The sequence below is a fragment of the Otolemur garnettii genome, unplaced genomic scaffold (assembly GCF_000181295.1).
Source record: "Otolemur garnettii isolate 467f Iridium unplaced genomic scaffold, OtoGar3 scaffold00161, whole genome shotgun sequence".
Lineage (NCBI taxonomy): Eukaryota > Metazoa > Chordata > Mammalia > Primates > Galagidae > Otolemur > Otolemur garnettii.
The window spans coordinates 3,962,159-3,981,594 of NW_003852556.1; the positions used below are offsets into that span (position 1 = coordinate 3,962,159).

General features: G+C 42.2%; 1 protein-coding gene across 1 annotated transcript in view; it reads right to left on the reverse strand.

Annotated features, from left to right (window-relative positions):
• The window catches only part of MYO16 (myosin XVI), a 407,489-nt gene that overhangs the window by 220,504 nt on the left and 167,549 nt on the right, over nt 1–19,436 (reverse strand). The window contains exons 13-16 of the mRNA XM_003800011.3: nt 16,703–16,814; nt 13,090–13,207; nt 12,238–12,309; nt 9,699–9,840 (exon numbers count right to left, since the gene is read on the reverse strand). Coding sequence (XP_003800059.2) covers nt 9,699–9,840; nt 12,238–12,309; nt 13,090–13,207; nt 16,703–16,814 — 444 coding nt within the window. The remainder of the gene's footprint in view (nt 1–9,698; nt 9,841–12,237; nt 12,310–13,089; nt 13,208–16,702; nt 16,815–19,436) is intronic.

The following is a 19,436-nucleotide window of genomic DNA, read 5'->3' on the forward strand; positions in this document are numbered from 1 at the left end:
ATATTTTAATAGATTGCCTGCAATGCAGCAGAAAGCTGTTCCTTCCTTAGCATTTTATAAGCTAAGTTCCTGGTTACTGTCTCTATTGAGATCAGATCCTTAAAGAAGCACTCAGTTATAAATGCAAATTCTAATTTACTAAAACAATCTTACAAAATAGAACAACATGCTTAGTGTCACTTTACTGTTTCAAAAATTATATCATTCATCTCTCTGGCAGTATCTCTGTGTATGTTTTTAAAATCATACATTTGATGCAAAATATAAAAAGAGAATTCCTTAATTAAAAAGAAAACAAAATCATTACAAAAAAGATTAAGACTTAAAAATCTTCAGCAACTACCAGAAGACAATGAACAACATTGAAAATGTCAATCCAGCATGTATTAATTTCTTTAATCAACATATTAAGAGATTATTAACAGTTGAAGACTATTAATTTTAGAGGGGGAAGATCAGCTCATCTTCAGAAGTTATATGGAAAACTATGTGTTCCCGACTTAGACTTTAGCCTGAAAAAGTCAGAGATACACTGTAATACTTCATAAATATAGGAAATTCTACCTGATTGCTTTAATGAGAGAAAAATGGGAATCTTAGGAAATCAATAGCAACATATTTTCTTGTATTTAAAAACCTTGGAAATCCAAACACACACGCATACATACACACCACTGCATGCTCAAAACTAAACCAATAATACAAACTGAAGCCTTACTAGAACAAAACCAAGCTGTAAGATTAGGACATAAAAACTAACACCAACTTAACTTCATCTACTTAACCCAGTTAATTCACCTCAGTTTCAGAGCATCCGGGTAAACACCTGCCCCTGTGCTCCTTGGTGACACAGCCTGTACCGGAAACGCCGGTGGGAGTTTATTTTTACAACCAGTCTGCAGAATTCTTCAAGCCTGTAATTATTTTTTCTCCATATGAAATATTTATTCCCTCTAATTCAAAAAAGATGGCAAATCTCACCTATTGAAGAAGTAGAATTTTCTTAGGAATATCGGATTGCTTGTTACAATCTCTTTAGCACTGATTCTTTGTATTTCTTTAGACACTGACAATCTCTTAAGTGTTATAATATGCTGGCGATGAATGTAACCATCCAATACATTTTATCACCTTCAGTTTACATCCTATTGAATTCATTCTTGTTCTTGTTCTTTTTTTGTTTTTATCATTTCAGAGTTGAGTCATCAGTTTTTAGACACAGGAAGCCGTGTTGTACTGCTAACATTGCCAATTCTCACAAATTACCTCAATGAGACGGCTGTTGAACACATGGGCCTTTTGGTGAGTGCATGAAAATCTTTCTGGACACCTAGGAAAAAATGTACTAACTTAAAATCATTTTCCTTATAATTAAAGTATGTAAATTTAGAAACAAAGTGATATGTAAAATGTATTCCACTGATGATTCAGGGATTAAATCACCGAATTGATATGTATGTTAAACAAATAATAACTTTAAGAGAAAATAAAGTCAATCTCTAGAAATATTCCTTCTTTCTCATTGGTATAGCATCTGCTGTTATTTAAATCCATACTATTCAAACAAAGTGAGATGTAAAATGTATCCCACTGATGATTCAGGGATTAAATCACCGAATTGATATGTATGTTAAACAAATAATAACTTTAAGAGAAAATAAAGTCAACCTGTAGAAATATTCCTTTTCTCATTGGTATAGTATCTGCTGTTATTTAAATCCAGGTAGCAGAGAGGAGTTGTAATAGTTTATGAAATTTCACAAGTAAAATGTTTTTCAAATATTTGTTGACTTTTTTTCAATAGACTACTTTTCTTTCTCCAGAGTCAATTCCAGCTTGTGGAACAAAGAACTGAGATTCTAGACAGTTACTGGGATGGTGATTTCACTCTCATGAAATACACGATCACCTTCAGATTTAGAGCCAAAGCCCTAATTCCTCTTTAATCTCCTTCTCCCACCTGCCCCAGACGCTCTACTGGGTCTCTGCCCCTGAGTGCCCCTGCCCCTTCTCTGCCCTGCCTCCCCCACTGTAAAACTCTACTTCCTTAGTGTATGTAGTCACCATCATTCCACCTTATATCTGACTCAAGAAACTGCTACTGGCTGGGGAACAGCATGCACTCTAACCCACGTGGACCTTGTTTTTGCAGTAATCAAAGACCATAGACTGTGCCCTGGACCCTAGTCAGGTCTGCTGCAAACACATCATTCCTGTGTCACAAGAGGAGGAGAGAGGAGAGTGTGGAAACTGATCACCAAGTCCATTATCACTGCTTACCACAAAACAAACCCAACAAAACGTCTGAAAAAGAAAGGAAGACTCCTACATGTCCTAGTAGCATTATGGAAATAGTGGTATTTCTATTTTTAAAGATCAAAGTATTTCCTTTATCTGCCATTTTCTAAAACAAACAAGGTAACTGGGTGAAATTTAAAAGGAAGAAGCTGGACAATTGGATTTCCAATCTCTGAGCCATTTGCATTTTTTTTTTTATAATTTTCCTCTTCCTCACAAATAAACTAATATAAACTAAGATGCCTTCTTACGAGCCACCGTCATCACTGTTATTATTGTAACAATCATTCCCCTTGTGCCAGATACTGAGGTAACAACTTTATGAATGGCACCATCTCAATTAACTTTCAAATAACCCGGAAAAACAAACAAATTTTTGCAAGTGGGTGGTCAAAGGAACAGACTTGGATCAATGACTGACTCATGTAAACTGAATGTAATTAATCATAATGTTTTCAAATGTTTACATTTTGGTCAACTAAAATAACCTAAGAATGTAACATAACATAAGAACACTTAAACTGAAGGCTCAATGAGAAACAAAATAAAATCTCCACATGTAGGCTTAAAGCTCAATTTCTTTACTATATTAGCATTGTAAACAGTGCTATCTAAAAATGTAGATTTCAGGTCACGCAGGCATGAGTGAATGAATGAATGAATGAATGAAAGCACACCTCCAATGTGCATACCGTAGGGTCAATGGGTTGTCTCTCAAACCCCTTTTATTCCTAACTTCAATCTACCTGTTCTTATGATATTTCTTAACAATAAAAAGAAAAATGTTCCCTGGATTATATTTCTCGGATATGTATATACACAGACATACATATACATGTGCATTTATATATGTAATTATATACATGTCTGTACATGTAATATGTGTGTGTGTGTGTGTATACAGGGCAGACATAAAGTTCCTGTGCAATTATTTTAAATTGCACATGAACTTCGTGGCTACCTCGCGTGTGTGTGTGCATGTGTGTGCGTGTATGTGTGTGTATGTATATAATATGTTCTTCAAAATGGATGATGAATATGAGTTGAAATAAGTTATAGGTTTTGGTGACTAAAGATATTTGGAGAATGCTTATAAATTTCCTATAACCCTGTACCTATAAGCTTCATAATATTTGCTTTCAAAACTCTCATTGAGACTTCAATTTAGGAAAAACAGTAACTTTAACATTGTTAACTCAATCTTGGGGGTTTAAGCGTTGCATTATGAAACAGGTGTAATTTTAGAAGCTGCAGAACATATTTATCTTTTTAGAAAGCTTAGGTTGTTTATTACACTTTCTTATCTCTAGTAATGTATCTCAGTTCAGAATCACATGGCTGGTAACTTTAGGAAAATTACCTTCAGTTTAGAGCACAGTCTTTGTTCAACAGAAGGGTGAAAAGTTGCAGCATGTTGTAAAAGTAACAGAAGAGTCATGGAAAATGAGCAAGTGTGATCCCACCACTGCTCCAAGCCCTGTCCTGCTCCTACTGCCATCTCCACCTCAGCCCAGAGAAGTCCTGTCTGAGGGGCACACCTGGCCAGGCGGGGACTCAAACCATTAGCCCCATGTGCCTAGGGCTAATGCGCGGGAGCAGCTGGGAGCAGCTGGGAGCAGCTGGAAGCAGTCAGCCGGCAGAGTGCATTTCCCATGTACTGGGGTTTGCAGAAAGGGGGCCCAGCCACAGGAATTTTTGAGAAACCAGAGGGAAAGAGCCAGGGATAACTGTCTCTCCATGTGTCAGTTGAGAGCCCAGGAGTTCCTTCCCTCCCCGTTCCTGAGTCTGTGCAGCTCCACTCCGGGGGCAGCCATCCCCCTCATGCCTTCCCAGGGGACTGTCGGCTGCCATGCACAGATCCCAGCTGTGGGAATGGGGAGAGAGCTCTCAGCTATGGACATGTTTAATTTCTACAAAAATGCTGATGTTTGGGGATTAAAGCATTCATAGAACTGTGATATAGAACTGAACAGAAAAGTTCAGGCACATGTTTAAGTTTTCTCTCAGAGTCAGGGAAACATGACCCTCATTGAAAAACTTTAGAGGGAGGTGGACATAAGATGTACTTTTATCACACTGCAAATTATACTAGTTCAATAGTTTCACCAAAGTAATAACCACAGACACTCAGCCAACTGTTGCAGTTGAAGCCAACCACCACCCTAGACTTCTGGTCCACCCCCATAGAGCTGGGGCCTGGGCCTGGGCCTGGGCCTGGGCCTGAACCCAAACCCGAGCCTGAGCCCCTCCTCTTCCTCGACCCCAGCATCGGGGTCAAAGGCAGAGGGGATGGTTATACCAAAATACATTATAAGGCAACTACAGGTTTGAAAAGCTGTGAGCAACTCTGTCATGTTGACACCGAAATAAAAACTCCTACTTCTTGTAGTCACCCTGATGTCTGGGTGCTGTCCTTTCAGATCAAGGCTGAGTCTACGCGTCTCTCTGGCAACCTTATTCAGAGGTCTGAAGGTTTTATCAAGTAAAACAACAAACACTTAATAGTGCAGCTTTCCATTTTGAATATTATATTATAAACAGACAAAAAAAATCACAAAATGGAAAGGGATTTCTTCAAATAATGAGGCAAAATAACCATGAAAGAAAAGAAGCGTTAAGAAAAATCCACACGGAATCCTCTCTGTCTTGAAAGGCCTGTTTATAAGATGATGCTCTAGGGCAGTGCCTGTGGCTCAAAGGAGTAGGGAGCTGGACTCATATACCAGACGTGGTGGGTTCAAACCCAGCCCCGGCCAAAAACTGCAAAAAAAAAAAAGATGATGCTCTAAACCAGGCGCCCTCAAACTACGGCCTGCCGGCCACATGCAGCCCGCCTAGGACATTTATCTGGCCTGCCGGGTGTTTTTGCCACCGCTGCCTGTCCTGCTTAGCAGCCGACTCATCCTGGGGCCTGCAGTCCGGCCCTCCAACGGTCTGAGGGACAGTGAACTGGCTCCCTGTTTAAAAAGTTTGAGGACCCCTGCTCTAAACCACAGTGGCTAAACCCTAGACAGAGGCCTCTTCTGAGCTGAGAGATAAAGGGCTAACAATCCTGGAGCTCTTCAGGTCAGTCACCTCTGCTGTACTCAGGCAGAGAGGGCACTGAGGGCACTGGGGAAACCATGTGATGCGGCTATTTCCATATCGCACATGCAAACAGGTAGACAGACCCTGTAACCGTCACAATGATTCCTAAAAAGAGTGACGGAAGGTGACTGGTGCTTGATTGGCTGTTCCCAAGGGAAGAGACTAAAAAAATACCTTTGGACTCATGGGGGGACTGGCCAGTGAGGAGAATGGACACAGTGTGTCCTCTACACCGTGGTGGCCAATTTTGTACATGTGAAGTCACAGGAATCTACACGTGGGATTTCTGACTGGCTTCAGCAAGGACTTTGTTTACAGCTACGGTGGTCACTGGGTGTCAGCTGACAATTCTCAGTGTTGTTGAGGCCAAACTACACTAAAAAGGCCAGATCAGACTTACTGATTAGTTTCCCTTTAGAAATTATTTGACGCCATTTAAAATCATATTCTAATGTTGAATATTAACAACTTGATGTGGACTATTGGCAGGTTATGAATAAATAAGAGGCTCTTCCATGTACCTAGTGGCCAGAGAGGTTCAGCTCTCGGCTCTCATAAACACTGGGAAGAAGAGGCTGAAATCACTCACAACAGGAGTCTCCAAGCTTGTACACCTTCTCGCTTAGATGGGCCCTTTCTCCGCCACATTAGCAACTCCAAATTCACACACCGCTGATGATCACAAGTTACCCGGTAACAAGGATAGTTTTCTCCATAAAACTGCCCACCCACAATATGATAACAGGGCAGCTGTTCCCTGATTCATTTCACCCAGGCTCAATTCCCACTTGTCCCATAGTCAGCCTTTTTTATTTTCTCCCCACCTGATGTCTCAGCTGCTTATAAGGTAGAATCATTAGCACCTCTAACACCCTAACATCCACCCTTGTTCAGAGGAAATGCTTATTCACAGATGTGAAGAGGAAGCCGGTGAGCTGTGCCCTCGGCCTCTGGAAGAGTGACCCAGCACACTGGTGTCCACAAGGAAGCCTGGACAAGGGGCCCTGAGCTGTCTCCCAGGCTCCTGTGCCTCCTCGGGGCTAACTGGGGCGGGAGGCAGGTCAGCCTAGTCTGGCCTGCGGTGTCAGAGCAGAGTGCTGCTGTGTGAGCTGGACCCTCTGCTGCCCTCCGCCTCCCTCACCAGATGCCTACTCTGGCCCCTGTAAACCTTACCTCACTGTCTTATTTCTTAATAGATTAAGAATCAGAGATGAAAATGGCTGTGGATAGGTAACCCCTCCAGACTGTGCCAGCCAGCGCAGCATACATGTGATCACAGGAGTGTCCGCAGAGGCTGGAGAGTAACAGGGACAAACTGGAGGTGCAGACAGGGGAAGGGGACCGCAGAGAGCACCACCGTCAGAGGGGCCAGTGTGTCAGCGGGGGAGGGGGGGATGGAGGCCGGCACCTGTGCTTGCCTTAGGACAGAGTGCGAGAATGAACTGGATGATGACGGCATTCTCGTGCAAAGTTAAAGGATGATATACAGTATCCTCCATTTCTTAAGTCATAAAACCATAGTTTAGAAAAAGAAATGCATCTGGTTAAAATACTAAACCTTGTTTTTTAAATGAGTTTTCTAGAAAGAGCAAGTGAGCACTGGAAGGGGAAGTGAGGAAGCAGGCTGTGGTCACCCTTGTGAGTTGTGTCTCTCATTTCCTTAGAGCCATTGCTTCAAGAATAAATGTGTCATTTTAGCTATTTAACAGTTTTCCTCTCAAGGTGATTTATATGCCCATACTTCATTAACCACAAACTTCTAAGCAAACAGAAGACATGAATGTTCTTTGTTATTATTCTGATTCTCATTCTTTTTTACCTGTTTGGATCAAAGCATTTTCAACTTTACCTAATTATAAATAAAGTTTTAGTGTGTTTCAATTTTTGAGGCTCCCTGACCACTAAATGTGGCCTCTGTGGTCCCCCAGTCTACAGGGTCCAGGCCAGACAGCTGCACAGAAGTCACAATCATAGCAGGTGGCACAGGGGACACATCCACACACTAATCTTAAAGCTGTGATTTTGCCTAGGTCAACACAGCAAATGCTTCTGTTCACCTTCATTAACTAATCATCACTGTCACCTGCATTAAACCCCAGAGTTTTCATTTAGAGGTAAATGTTTTTGGATCTAGGTAGAGAAAATACAATTACTTTAAATGTATTATGCTATTGATATTGTACATATTTTATTGTAATTCAGGAAATGAATCCATCATTTTAAGAACAGATATTTTATCTAGCTCAGTTTCAGTTGCTTTCTCTTTATAACTTGTTAGAGAAATTCTTTATTATGTTAATTCCCTCTGGTAAAATTTACAAAAACGTGTCTATTCAGTGGTTCTCAACCTTCCCTATGCTATGGCCCTTTAATCTAGTTCCTGTGGGTCACGACCCACAGGTTGAGAACCACTGGTCTATGTGCTCTCCAACTTTAACATAAGGGTATTTATTTCTATAATCTTTTTTGACATGACTACAAAATTTCCAAAGAAAAATTAAAGATTGGTAAACAACAGAAGACTTTTCTAAAGTTATCTAAATGTTTGAGACTTCTCTGTGACTTAGGAACTAGGTCTATAAATCTGCAGAACTTTAAGTAATGTGAACAAATCTCAGTGAGTTATAATATAAACTTCCTTTGTGTTTTCTGGGGCTTTAAATTAAGATTTCGGTGACCCATAGCAGAAACAGAGAAGCAACCGTGGGAGTTATGACTCAAATGAGAGTACTGTCTCTTAGAAGTTAAATTTCTAATACATTCATTTTCCCGTGAGTCCCTGTTATCATTCATTTGCTTCATAAAGGCAATTTTAGAGATAAGACCACCCTGGTAAATGTGCCTGCTGACACAGTGGGGCAATCTTCCCAGTGACAGGGAAGTGTGTGTTCTCTATGGTTCAGGTCAACAATTTTTCTGTGTATGTGTATATGTAGTCCAAAATTTAGATCATACTTATTATATAAGTATTTCTAATTATATAAATTTAAGGCAATGTAATATTTAAGTGTCAAATAAAAATTTTCTAGAAGTTTCTACAGATTGCTGAATTTATATATTAATTTCTTCAATGTTATCTTCAGAAGAGCTACCAATAGTTTTACATATAGTTACTTTGGGAGATTTAGCATATTAGTATCATTCTCTAGATAATCTTCATATTTAAAAATCACAAAATACCTGATAACAAGGAATAATGGCAAAATTAAGAGTCCTTACCATCCTAAGTACTGATGCATCTCTTCTGAATATAGAGATCTATTAATATAGATCATATATTAATCTATACATCATATTAATATATATTAACATATATCTTATAGAGTATATGTTAATATATTAATTTATTGTATTTATATAATCTAAATATAGAATATAGATTAAATAGTATATATATTTGAGGGGCCACAGCCACCTTCAAATCACAGATTTTATATTGAATATGCTGACCAGTGGTCAGTGGGATTTTATATGTGTATACTTTAATGAAAATGTTAGTATCATTTGTCTCTGAAATCTCCTGACATGTCCACATTTATCTGAGAACTTCCTCATATGTGCATATACCTCCAAGAGATTCTACAGGCACCAATTTCAGGGATTTAGTGAGAATGTCTGTACAGACAACAAAAAATTCTCAGATGTTTTTCACAAACAAGTGTACATGTGAAGACTCCTGGATGCAATTTTGCTTTCATAGTTGCTTGGGGTACTTATTAGAAATAAGAAAAGTAACAATTTTCCACTGATACCATGTCATGGACATCTATGACTTTCATACAATTAAGTAGGTACCTCAAAAACTTATTGTTTAAGATGATTTGGAGGATGAGCCAAATGATTGCCATAGAGACCCTTTGTCTAATAATCCACAAAACAAGTGAAGAGAGGGGAGGAAGAATTACTGATGTAAACCCGTCAGGGTCTGTGCTGGGAGACGTGAGCCACTCAACACACTCAGTGCTTCCGGCCTCCTCAGACTGCCTTATTTCTGGATTTATAACACTTTATACTTGTTGGTGCATGAAAGGCTGTGTCTACTTCAGTCCAGAGACACAAGATGGCATTTCCATATCTACGCCTGACAGACGATTTCATTAGTTCAATAGCATGGTGGGGGGGTGTCTAGGGAGGGACTTAACTCCCAAATGCATAATCAGTGAGACCATTCAGATAAAACTACCTTGTTAAAATGAAGTGCATTAATGACACCTAACTTAGGGGCCACGCTTAACCACAAAGCAACTTAAAGAGCAGGCCTTCGGGTCGTCTCTGGCAGGAATAGCACAAGTACAGGTGTACCCATCACCTACCTCCTGTGTTCATCCTGACTGTGCAGACAGCAGTTCACGGCATTCACCAGAAAGCTGAACAGACGACTGTACAAGGATTTGGCCAAGAGGTCTCTGTAAAACTCAGCAATCCGTATAGTGTGTCGTCGGATGAGCATGTCACCTACAGCAGTGGGGAGAGGGGAGGGGTGAGAGGAAGGCGGCCACACTCGGGAGCCAGGGGAATGACGCCCACCCTACTCCTTCCCCACACACCACATACAGCAAAGGGTGTGAAATCCCATGCTAGGACTCAATAAATGCTGGTTCTTACATAAAATGTCTCCCTGAAATGAATGTCATATACATCACAGCATTATCTCTTGCACACGTTGACCAGACCTTTTAACCTTTAGGAAGGCTGTATGATTTCATCTCAGTTAGGAAACTGACTCTTCACAGGGCCCCTCTTGACAAGTTCTCTGATAACAACTTGCTGGTTTAGATACTGAATCATCCTAAGGCATTTGGAAGCTTGGTCATCTGGAAATGCGAGTCATATTCTAAATATTTTCAAAGAAATGGTCTAGCCAGCCAAATATGGGTCTGGGATTCAGGAACAGGATTGGGGCTTAATGTAAAGATTTTTCTGTCATTCTCAAGAAGATGGTGATTGAACTCTTGAGTGGTAAGGCTTTTAGAAGGAAATAACTAAAGAAGGGACCAAGGAAAAAAAGAGTGTGCATAGTTTAAAATTGAGCCTGTCATGTCACTTTTGTGGAGACTTCAGAGTAACAGAAAGTCCAGAATTCATATTCTATGGCTTTGGCCAAAATGGGTGGAACCAAGCACCTCAGGCTGGGCAGGGACTAGCGACAGAAATGAGGGTTAAATGGTTTCCAGCCAGCTGGAGAAACAGTGAGGAGGGTGAACTGCTGCTGAGACTGGCTGAGATGAAGGAAGGAGGGAGAGAGAAGGAAAGAAGGAAGCAGGGAAGGAAGGGAAGGAGGGAGGAGAGAGAGAGAAATGAAGGGAAAGAAGGAAAGAAACATCAGGTCAGGTCATGTAGTCCCAGAGCTACAAGGTCAAGTCCACTGACGGGGCACATGGCCCAGCTACAGGGAACAGAAAGCCAGTGTGGCCATTCATGACACTAGAATTGAGGCCCGTAAACTCACTGTGATTGAGGCATTCTGACAGTTTACCAACATGTAAGCAGAGGGACCTACCCCTATTAAGAGTATAGATACTGATGGTGATTTCTAATTTTCTCCCAAAAAGGCATAAAAAAGAATAACATATTTGGAGAACTCCAGATGGTCAGGGTAGTTAAGTGCAGGGTTGCCATAAAAGAAGCACAAAAATTAAACAAGGTCTAGCTGGGACTGAAGAGCCCCCCGCCATGCCGCCGATGTGACGGCTGTCCTCCACAGGAGTGGGAGTGTCTTTGGAAGACTATTAGCCACGAAGGAAAATCATACTTGCATTTCAGAAAGATCATTTTTGAAGCAGCATGGAAGGGGTGAAGTGAGGACAGGCAGGAGGCTCTTGCCATGATCCAGGAAGGAAAGAAAACTTCTGCAGTGCCCATGGGAATGAAGAAGGTGTCATGAACGAAAGATGTTGATGGTCGAGCGCTTGTGTCTCATTCTCATCTTTCAGTGCAGAAAAAGAAGCCGGTATCACAGCAGCCGAGTGGATGATGGGGAGATTCACCGAGCTCATTCTGGGAGTAGCAAATCATTCCCCACCCACCCAAATGCCTGCAAATACGTCCAGTAGAGACATGGGGAAGAACAGTGGTGATTAGGGGAAGGAAGAAAGATCAGCTGGATGGTGAGTCCTCACAATGAACAGTAAAGAAGGTTGTGAGGCCATGATTTATAGTGAATAATCTATGGTCACATGGCGACACCCCTTGCTTGCTGAGTGCATGTGGGTGGAACACAGAATGAAGCTTGTCATCGGAGCCAGGCAACCCTGAGTTCTCCCAAACCTGTGCTTTCCTAGTGATCTGGTGATCAAAGTTGTGTGACCTCTTTGAACCTTCATTTGCTCACCTGTTGAAATGGAAATAGTTCCATGTCACAGTGATTTGTGAGAATTCAAAAGCCACAACATTTGTAGCACTTGGAACATGTCCTACCAGGTCACACATGCCTGATCAGTGGCAGCTCTTGTTAGGACCATGAGGTCGAGGTGAACACTGGTGTCTCAGAGAGGGCAGCAGGGCCCAGCACACATGAACGGACCCCACAGTTTCTCTGAACAAATCCTCTGGAATTGATGGATTTGTTTCTAAAAATTAGCTAGAGAGGCTGACCTTTTCAGCAAAAGGGTTCTCAAGAGCATAGAATTTACAGTCACATCAAGGTAGCGAGAACTTAAGAACCATCAGGAATATCAGTAATACAAAAAGTTGGTTCTTTAACAAGATTAATAGATTCATAACACTTTTCTTATTTGGTATTCCATTGATAGAGACAGTTTCACAAAGTAGAGACAGACAGAGTTGTATTTAATTTCCATATTTGATTCCAAACTACACACAAAAAGGTCAGAGAACAGAAAATTCTTTTACCTTTAAAATACTGGATATCAGTTGTTAAGGCAGAAGCCAATTCATCTGCTGATACTTGTAACATTACAGCCACTAAAATCAAAATAGCATTATAAACACAAAGTTAGTGTATACTGTTGATAACAAGAACGTTGCATTTGATGGTCTGACTTTATAAGTTGCATGTATACACATCAGGGAATGTGTGTGTTAAAGAAAAGAACTGCCACTGTAATTGTCAAATTCAAACTAGAAGAGCTTCTCTAAGTAATCAAAACACGGAGGTCCTGAGGCTCTGTGCATTAGCCCACAGCCAACGTTTCCTCCTGTCCTCACAGATGGCATGGAATCATTGCTATTATTATTACTATTGCAAATTCCTGGTTAAATCACTTTGATACAGGCAAAGGTATGTTTTTATTGACAATGTGTGGTTTTAAGGTATTTAAAAAAAATCTGGGAGTGACTAACAAGGCAACATCAAAGAGGGAGATTTTTGGCAAGAACTTAAAGGGAAGTAATTATACTCTGTTTAAAATGTTTGGCTAATAACATGCCCCCAAAGCATACCGGGTACTGGCGGTGAGGCAGAGAACGCTCAGAACAATATAAATAAGCACAAATATTGCTGAGGAATCAATGTTGTTAATGTGGGTGCAGAATGGGAACATAAAAGTACATCTTGTTATTCATACCCATAACCATTTATAAGAAAGAACAAAGTGAACATTTTGGTTGTTTTTTCCCCCGTTGAATTTTGCTCCAGCAAAGGGTTGATGCCAAGTGGCTTTTCTGTGCTGTGTCTCCATCTACTGGTAGGTCTACAAAATTGCACAACATAGAGGTCAATGTGGAAGGTCGTGTTCCACTGACCTTGCTCTAGAAGCTGGAGGTCAGAGACAAAGGCAGAGTCGGCGTCAGTCAGGGCAGTAAACCTGATGTCTCCGATGTGTAATATTGCTGCTAGAATTACAAACAGGTTCTCCACCTCCTATGAGATTTACAAGAGAGAAAATGAACACGACATTTAGAAGAAAGACTAAAAGCCAAATCCTTCAAAAACCCAAAGGTAGGCCATGAAAACAAATTATTCCCCATCAGTGAGATTGTGATTTTTCAGATTCTAAATGTTCAGTAAGACAACTACCAATACCTACCTCAAAATCAAAAACTCATAGTTCATTCCAATGTCCTTTAAATCAACATTTTTATACCTTCAACATAAGAGAGTAAGGAGGTGATATTTTGATATACATTAAAGGCTTCAAGATAACTAGCAACAGCAAAAATGAATGGCTCTTTAATTGTGATGGTCTGCCTGGCAGGACCACCCCAGTGGTGGAGTGAGGCTTCACTCTGTCCCCTCCACACTGCAGGGCGGTGGATAGGACTTTGCGGTGCTGTGGCTGATTCATTCAAGGACTTAGGCTGCCCATTTCTTAGTCCTTGCTCTTGTGAGATAAACTGATATGATGAGTACAGAATTTTTCACTTCTGCTGGAAAATTAAATGAGGGCATAACAAAAACTATTGCCCAGATAACAAGATGCGAGTTGTTTTTAAAGGTTATTTTAAGGAAAACACAGAAAAAAAATTGACTTGGCAAGTGTTGTCTTTGAGCAGAAGGTAGCAGGAAGTAAGAGAGTGTTTGCTGAGAGGAAATATCTGAGAATCTACATTAAAAAAGTAAATTAGATCTTAAAATTGGTTCTGGACAGTCATTTGGGGGCAAAAAAATGAAAAATCAAGAAAAAGCTATAAGTTGAACTGTGCTTCTTCAGAAGACCAAACATTGAGCCTGACAATATCGACAGCAGAACAGACTAAGCTCCAGAAAAGGCCAGGGACGTGGCCTTTTAAATTCTCAATTTCCTCGCTTGTAATTTGAGAATAAAATCCTTCCACCAGTACTGTGCAAGTTGTTCTACAAACAACTCTTACTTGCTTTATAAGTATATGATTGAAATAAGACAGTTCTCAAGACTTCTATGAATTTCCTCTGGAACTTCTAGTTTCTATAAAGGTATTATTTTATCATTTTTAAAGTGAGAAGATTGGTAAAATAAGAATGATTTCTAAGCAATTTCCGGGTATAGTGATATCCTACAAATATAATATACTAAAGAATGTTTTGGGTAAATTAGAAATTAGTTTTTTAAATTTAATTCGATTATGCTTTATGAAATAACGTTTTCCTCGCCTTTTAAAGGACCTGAAAACTTGTTGTTTTCCTTTTTAATAAGTCCAGTAACTCTTCAGGAAATGTTCTGGCACCCTGTCGTATAGGCACTTCCTGATACAGGCAGGAAGAATCTGGACTGTCCTCACGGCCCCTCCAGTGCAGCGTGGGCTGCGGTGATGGGAGGGGGCTGGGCAAAGGCACCAGGTGAGCACACCTCTCAGACCACACCTGATTCAAGGGCAGAACTCCATCCCATCAAATCTTACTGTTCCTAATCTCTCCTTCCCAAGTGGACTAAGTTGTCATCATTCAGGTCACTCCACAGGGCCAAGATGAGGGGATTCCTGTGCCTTTGTCACTGTGCACACGTTTCTATGTGAGGTTCTCAGACCCTCCACTCACCATTTTTCCCACCGTGCCTGTGGGGATCAGGCGTGGGTTCTCACAGCCCTGTTTCTAGGCAGCTGGCATTTCTCTAGGACGGTTCCCCATGCTCATCTCTATCCCCATTTCCTCTGAGGAAGCAGAAATTTCAGGTGTGGAGGAAGGGGAAAATAAAAACAAAAACTACAGAGGCGTAAGTGGCAGGATGGACAGAGGGAGTGGGGAGTGGCAGCAGAGCAGTGGCGCTCACCCCGGGTGCCGTGGCACACTAGTGTGCCCTGAGAGCAGGTGCCCAGAAAAATCCTAAAGACCATTAATTAAATTATTTTCAAAATAAATTCCAAGCACAATAAGTATATTCTTTTTCCTTTTCTTTTTTTGATCAACATAATTTAAGTGTGCCACAAAAGTTTAACAATAGGTTCAAGTGTGCTGTAAGATAAAAAGTTAGTAAAAGGCCAGAACAGTGACTCACGCCTATAATTCCGGCACTCTAGGAGGACTGCTTGAGTTCAGGAATTAGAGATGCACCTGAGCAAAATGGAGACCCTAAAACTAGCCAGGCATTGTGGTGGGCACCTGTAGTCCTAGCTACTCAGAAGGTGAGGCAGGAGGATCACTTAAGCCCAGGAGCCTAAGGTTGCTGTGAGCGCTGATGCCACAGCACCCTACCAAGGGCAACAGAATGAGATGCTATCTCAAAAAAAAAAAAGAAAGAAAAGAAAAATGTCTGAAAAACACTGTAGTAAAATATGGAAGTACCAAACAGAGCAGAGCTCCCCCAGCTGACATGTGGGGTGCGCCCCACTCCCAGTCCTTCCCTGTGTAGACCTTCGCACCACTCCCCACCCCCTGGCTGCTGCCTTGACACAACTATGTGGGCAAGGAAAAAACAAAAGATCCCACTCAATCAATTGGTTTCAGAAAAACAGAAAGAAAAAACAGGTTTAAATCTGTGGGCAGTTACTCCTGTAGTCTTCCGTTAATTATGTGCCAGGAATTGGCCGTAGCCCAGAGCACTCCCATACGGGGGTGTCACTGCAGAGACGACCCCCCTGGAGATGAATGAGTGGGATTCCGGGAGGTTTCTCTCAAGGCTTAAAGCTTTACCTCTTCTCGTATTTCATATTTGCTAGACCAGTGCTGTCTAATCCAGAGACCACCAACTGGTTATAGCTATTTGAATTCACATTAACTAAGATGAACAAATGATGATCACCTCTTCAGCTCTCTGGCCACATTTCGAGTACTCAGGAGCCACCCCTGGCCAGGAGTGACCCTACGATACACCCCAGGCCAAGGACAACTCCCTTACCATGGAAATCTCTACTGGGTAACAATGGTCTACAACTTTTAAATTGTATTTTTCAGCTTTATGATGCTTGTAGGTATTTGATAATTCTTTAAGGCTAAAAATTATATTGTTCAAGAAGATATTTTAATAATGTGATTCTATCAGTATTCAAGTCATTTTTAACAGTAAACAGAGCTACTTCAGAATTACTAGTTTTCCTATGGCTTGGTCAATATATAAAGTAATTTGATATCTTTTGGAGATCTCTGTCTGTCTATCTAGCTATCAGGCTCTCATCTACAATCTGTCTATCTAAATTTAAGAAAGGGCTCTTGACACCTTCTTGGACAGCACACCCCACTCCTTTCCTCACTTTCCATTCCCCTGTCCTGCCTTTCTGCCTTCACACCCTGGTCTTGGTTCACATTGTGCGTGTTGACACCTGCTCCTCCACTAGCATGTAAACTCGAGCAGGCAGGGGTTGAGTTTATGCTCTGTTGAGTCACCAATTCTACAGAAACATCTGGAATATAATAAAGGCTCAATGAACAGTGTGGGGATTGAACAACTTCTACAAATGAGTAGACGGTTGGTCTGCTCAGTGACATATTAATGATATGACTCACCAAATTGCTGAAGCCAACTACATTCAGGGCTTGTTTCAAAACAGCTAATTTCTCTCTGTTCAGAGAATGCTCTGCTGTTAAGATATCTTCCCGCATGGTCTGGTTCAAATACCTGTTAGGGTTAGAAGCACACATTACGGCTTGGCGTGGCATCAAACCTCAGGGAACAAAGTCACTTCAGCTATATTTGGGTTTCTCCAAAATGAGGGGAATCACCTGGAGATTGTGTGTCCACGTGTTTACAAAGCCTTTGGTACATAGTAGCACATGATGTTTCGGGAAAAGGGGAAAACTGGTCTTGTTGAACTGGAACGTATTCACATGGCTCTCACCTTGGCTTCCCCGCCTTGTGACAAGAGAAGGTCACAGTGTTTTAGGTATTTCACATAGAAATTTGCCAGGTCTTACCGTATGATGTGTAATTAGTATTTACATTAAAGATGGTTAATTTATAGTAATTTATTATCTCTTCTTGTTGGTATCTTTTAACTATGAAGTGGTTGATGGAGTCACTGATTTATTCCTTTCATTTAACAAATGCGTATGAACTACCTACAAATACGGGCAGTGCTGAGCAGCTGAGGACATAAAGGAAAAGCTCATCCTTGGACCTCGACATCAATAACAAAATAACATTCACAAAAGACAGTTCAGCACATAGGAAGGAAGCATAAGAGAGACAAACTCAGAGCACGTGGGACTGTGCAGGAAGAGGACCTCACCCAGAAGTGCATGAGGAGGAGATACCAGGGACCAGAACAGGTTTGAGTCCTAAGAGTTGGCACCTAGGACTTTGCCAACCCAATACTAGGATTTCCTGCTGTCTCTGCAGCCCATAGGAAGGTGTGGAGCTGATCAAACATGACATATGGGGGGAGCACATCCCAGAATGAGAGCCAGGGTGAGGGGAGCAAAGAGCCAGACAGTTGGACAGGCAGCCAGGACTTTGTCCATCTCGTGAAAGAGTTCCCATCTTGCCTTGGAAGTGGTGGGCAGATCGAAAGAAGTGGCACCAGCAGGCTGGTGTTTCAGAAAGAACCACCTGGTGCCAATGGAAGATCACCTAAAAAGAGAGCGGCACCTCAGGAGAGCAGGTGAGCCCATCAGAGGCCAGCAGCAGCAGGAGGAGGAGACGTGGGAGGGAGAGGAAGGCAGAAGGCACTGAAAGCAGGGCTGGCAGGTCCAGTGCAGAGCTTGGCACTGGGGGAGGAGAGAGAGGGCTCTTAATGCTTTTCAAGTTTCTGTCTGGGGAAATGGCATGGTGGGCCTGTCAAACAGAGGGCGTTCTCAACAGGAGGGTATGCTCTTAAGGAGAGAGTCGTATAATTTATATCAGTTATGTTAATTTAAACCCCTTGTTAAAGGTCAAGTGAAGTTCTAGACATTGTAGCTATAAGGATCTGGAATTCAGAAAAGGACAGAACATGGGCCCTCAAAGTCAGCCTCAAGCAGAGTGCTAACCCCAGGTGATGGCAGGAGCTCACGGGAGATGGGACTCAGGCATTTTAAGGCCAAAGAAATAATCAGGTGTCCAGGAAGGGAGTGCGAATGTTATGAGAAATCATAGTCATTGGAACAAAAGGATAGTGTGTTTTTAATATTGATGGATAGCAGGTCCATGACAGGTGGACGTCAGCAGGTCTGTGGGGAGCAAGCAGCAGACTACAGGGCCGCCCAGGGCTCTGCGAGATGTCTCTCTCCTTAGTCTCAGCAGCAAGGTAGAAAAGGAACAGCCCAGTGGCAAGAGAAGGGAGCAAGGGAGCTTTGAGAACGTGTGTATGCACAGATATCACATAGTAACAGATAAAATACTAAAGAAAGAGATAAGAGGGGCACTGAGTGGGTTTGCTGAGGGGGGAGAGGCTGTGGCCTCAGAGCCCATAGGGGGCCTGGCTTCCACCTCATAAAGAACCCTGCTGTCTGTGATGTGCCAGGCAAGGTGAGCAAAATGGCTCCAAAGGCTGATACTTCTCAGGGGGTACAGGGGGACCACCACTCTGTAGCTTTAGTTTATCTGGAGGAAAAAGAGGTTGAGGTTCCCTTAACTGGTGAAGTTGGCTTGAGGAAGGTCAGAGGTTAGCTGGCACCACAGAGTGCCCATCGGGCTCCAGGGGCATGGCCCTCCCTCTACAGCTCCTCTGGCGCCTGGTGGGTGGGCAAGCTGGGGTTTGGGGCAGTGGAGTAAAAGGAAAAGGCCAAGGGTGGCAATGTCAGTAAGAGACTGGCTTATGATGGTCAGAGGGAGCCTTCTGCCTGGGATTCACACAGTCCCTGACTATGGTCTCCATGGTGGGAACTGGGAACCAGCCCTGGGATTCACAGTCCCTGACTATGGTCTCTGTGCTGGGAACTGGGAACCAGCCCTGGGATTCACACAGTCTACTGACTATGGTCTCCATGGTGGGAACTGGGAACCAGCCCTGGGATTCACACAGTCCCTGACTATGGTCTCCATGCTGGGAACTGGTGACCAGCCCTGGTATTCACACAGTCTACTGACTATGGTCTCCATGGTGGGAACTGGGAACCAGCCCTGGGATTCACACAGTCCCTGACTATGGTCTCTGTGCTGGGAACTGGGAACCAGCCCTGGGATTCACACAGTCACTGACTATGGTCTCTGCCCTGGGAACCGGGAACCAGCCCTAAGATTTACACAATCACTGACTATGGTCTCCATGCTGGGAACTGGTGACCCACCCTGGGATTCACACAGTCCCTGACTATGGTCTCT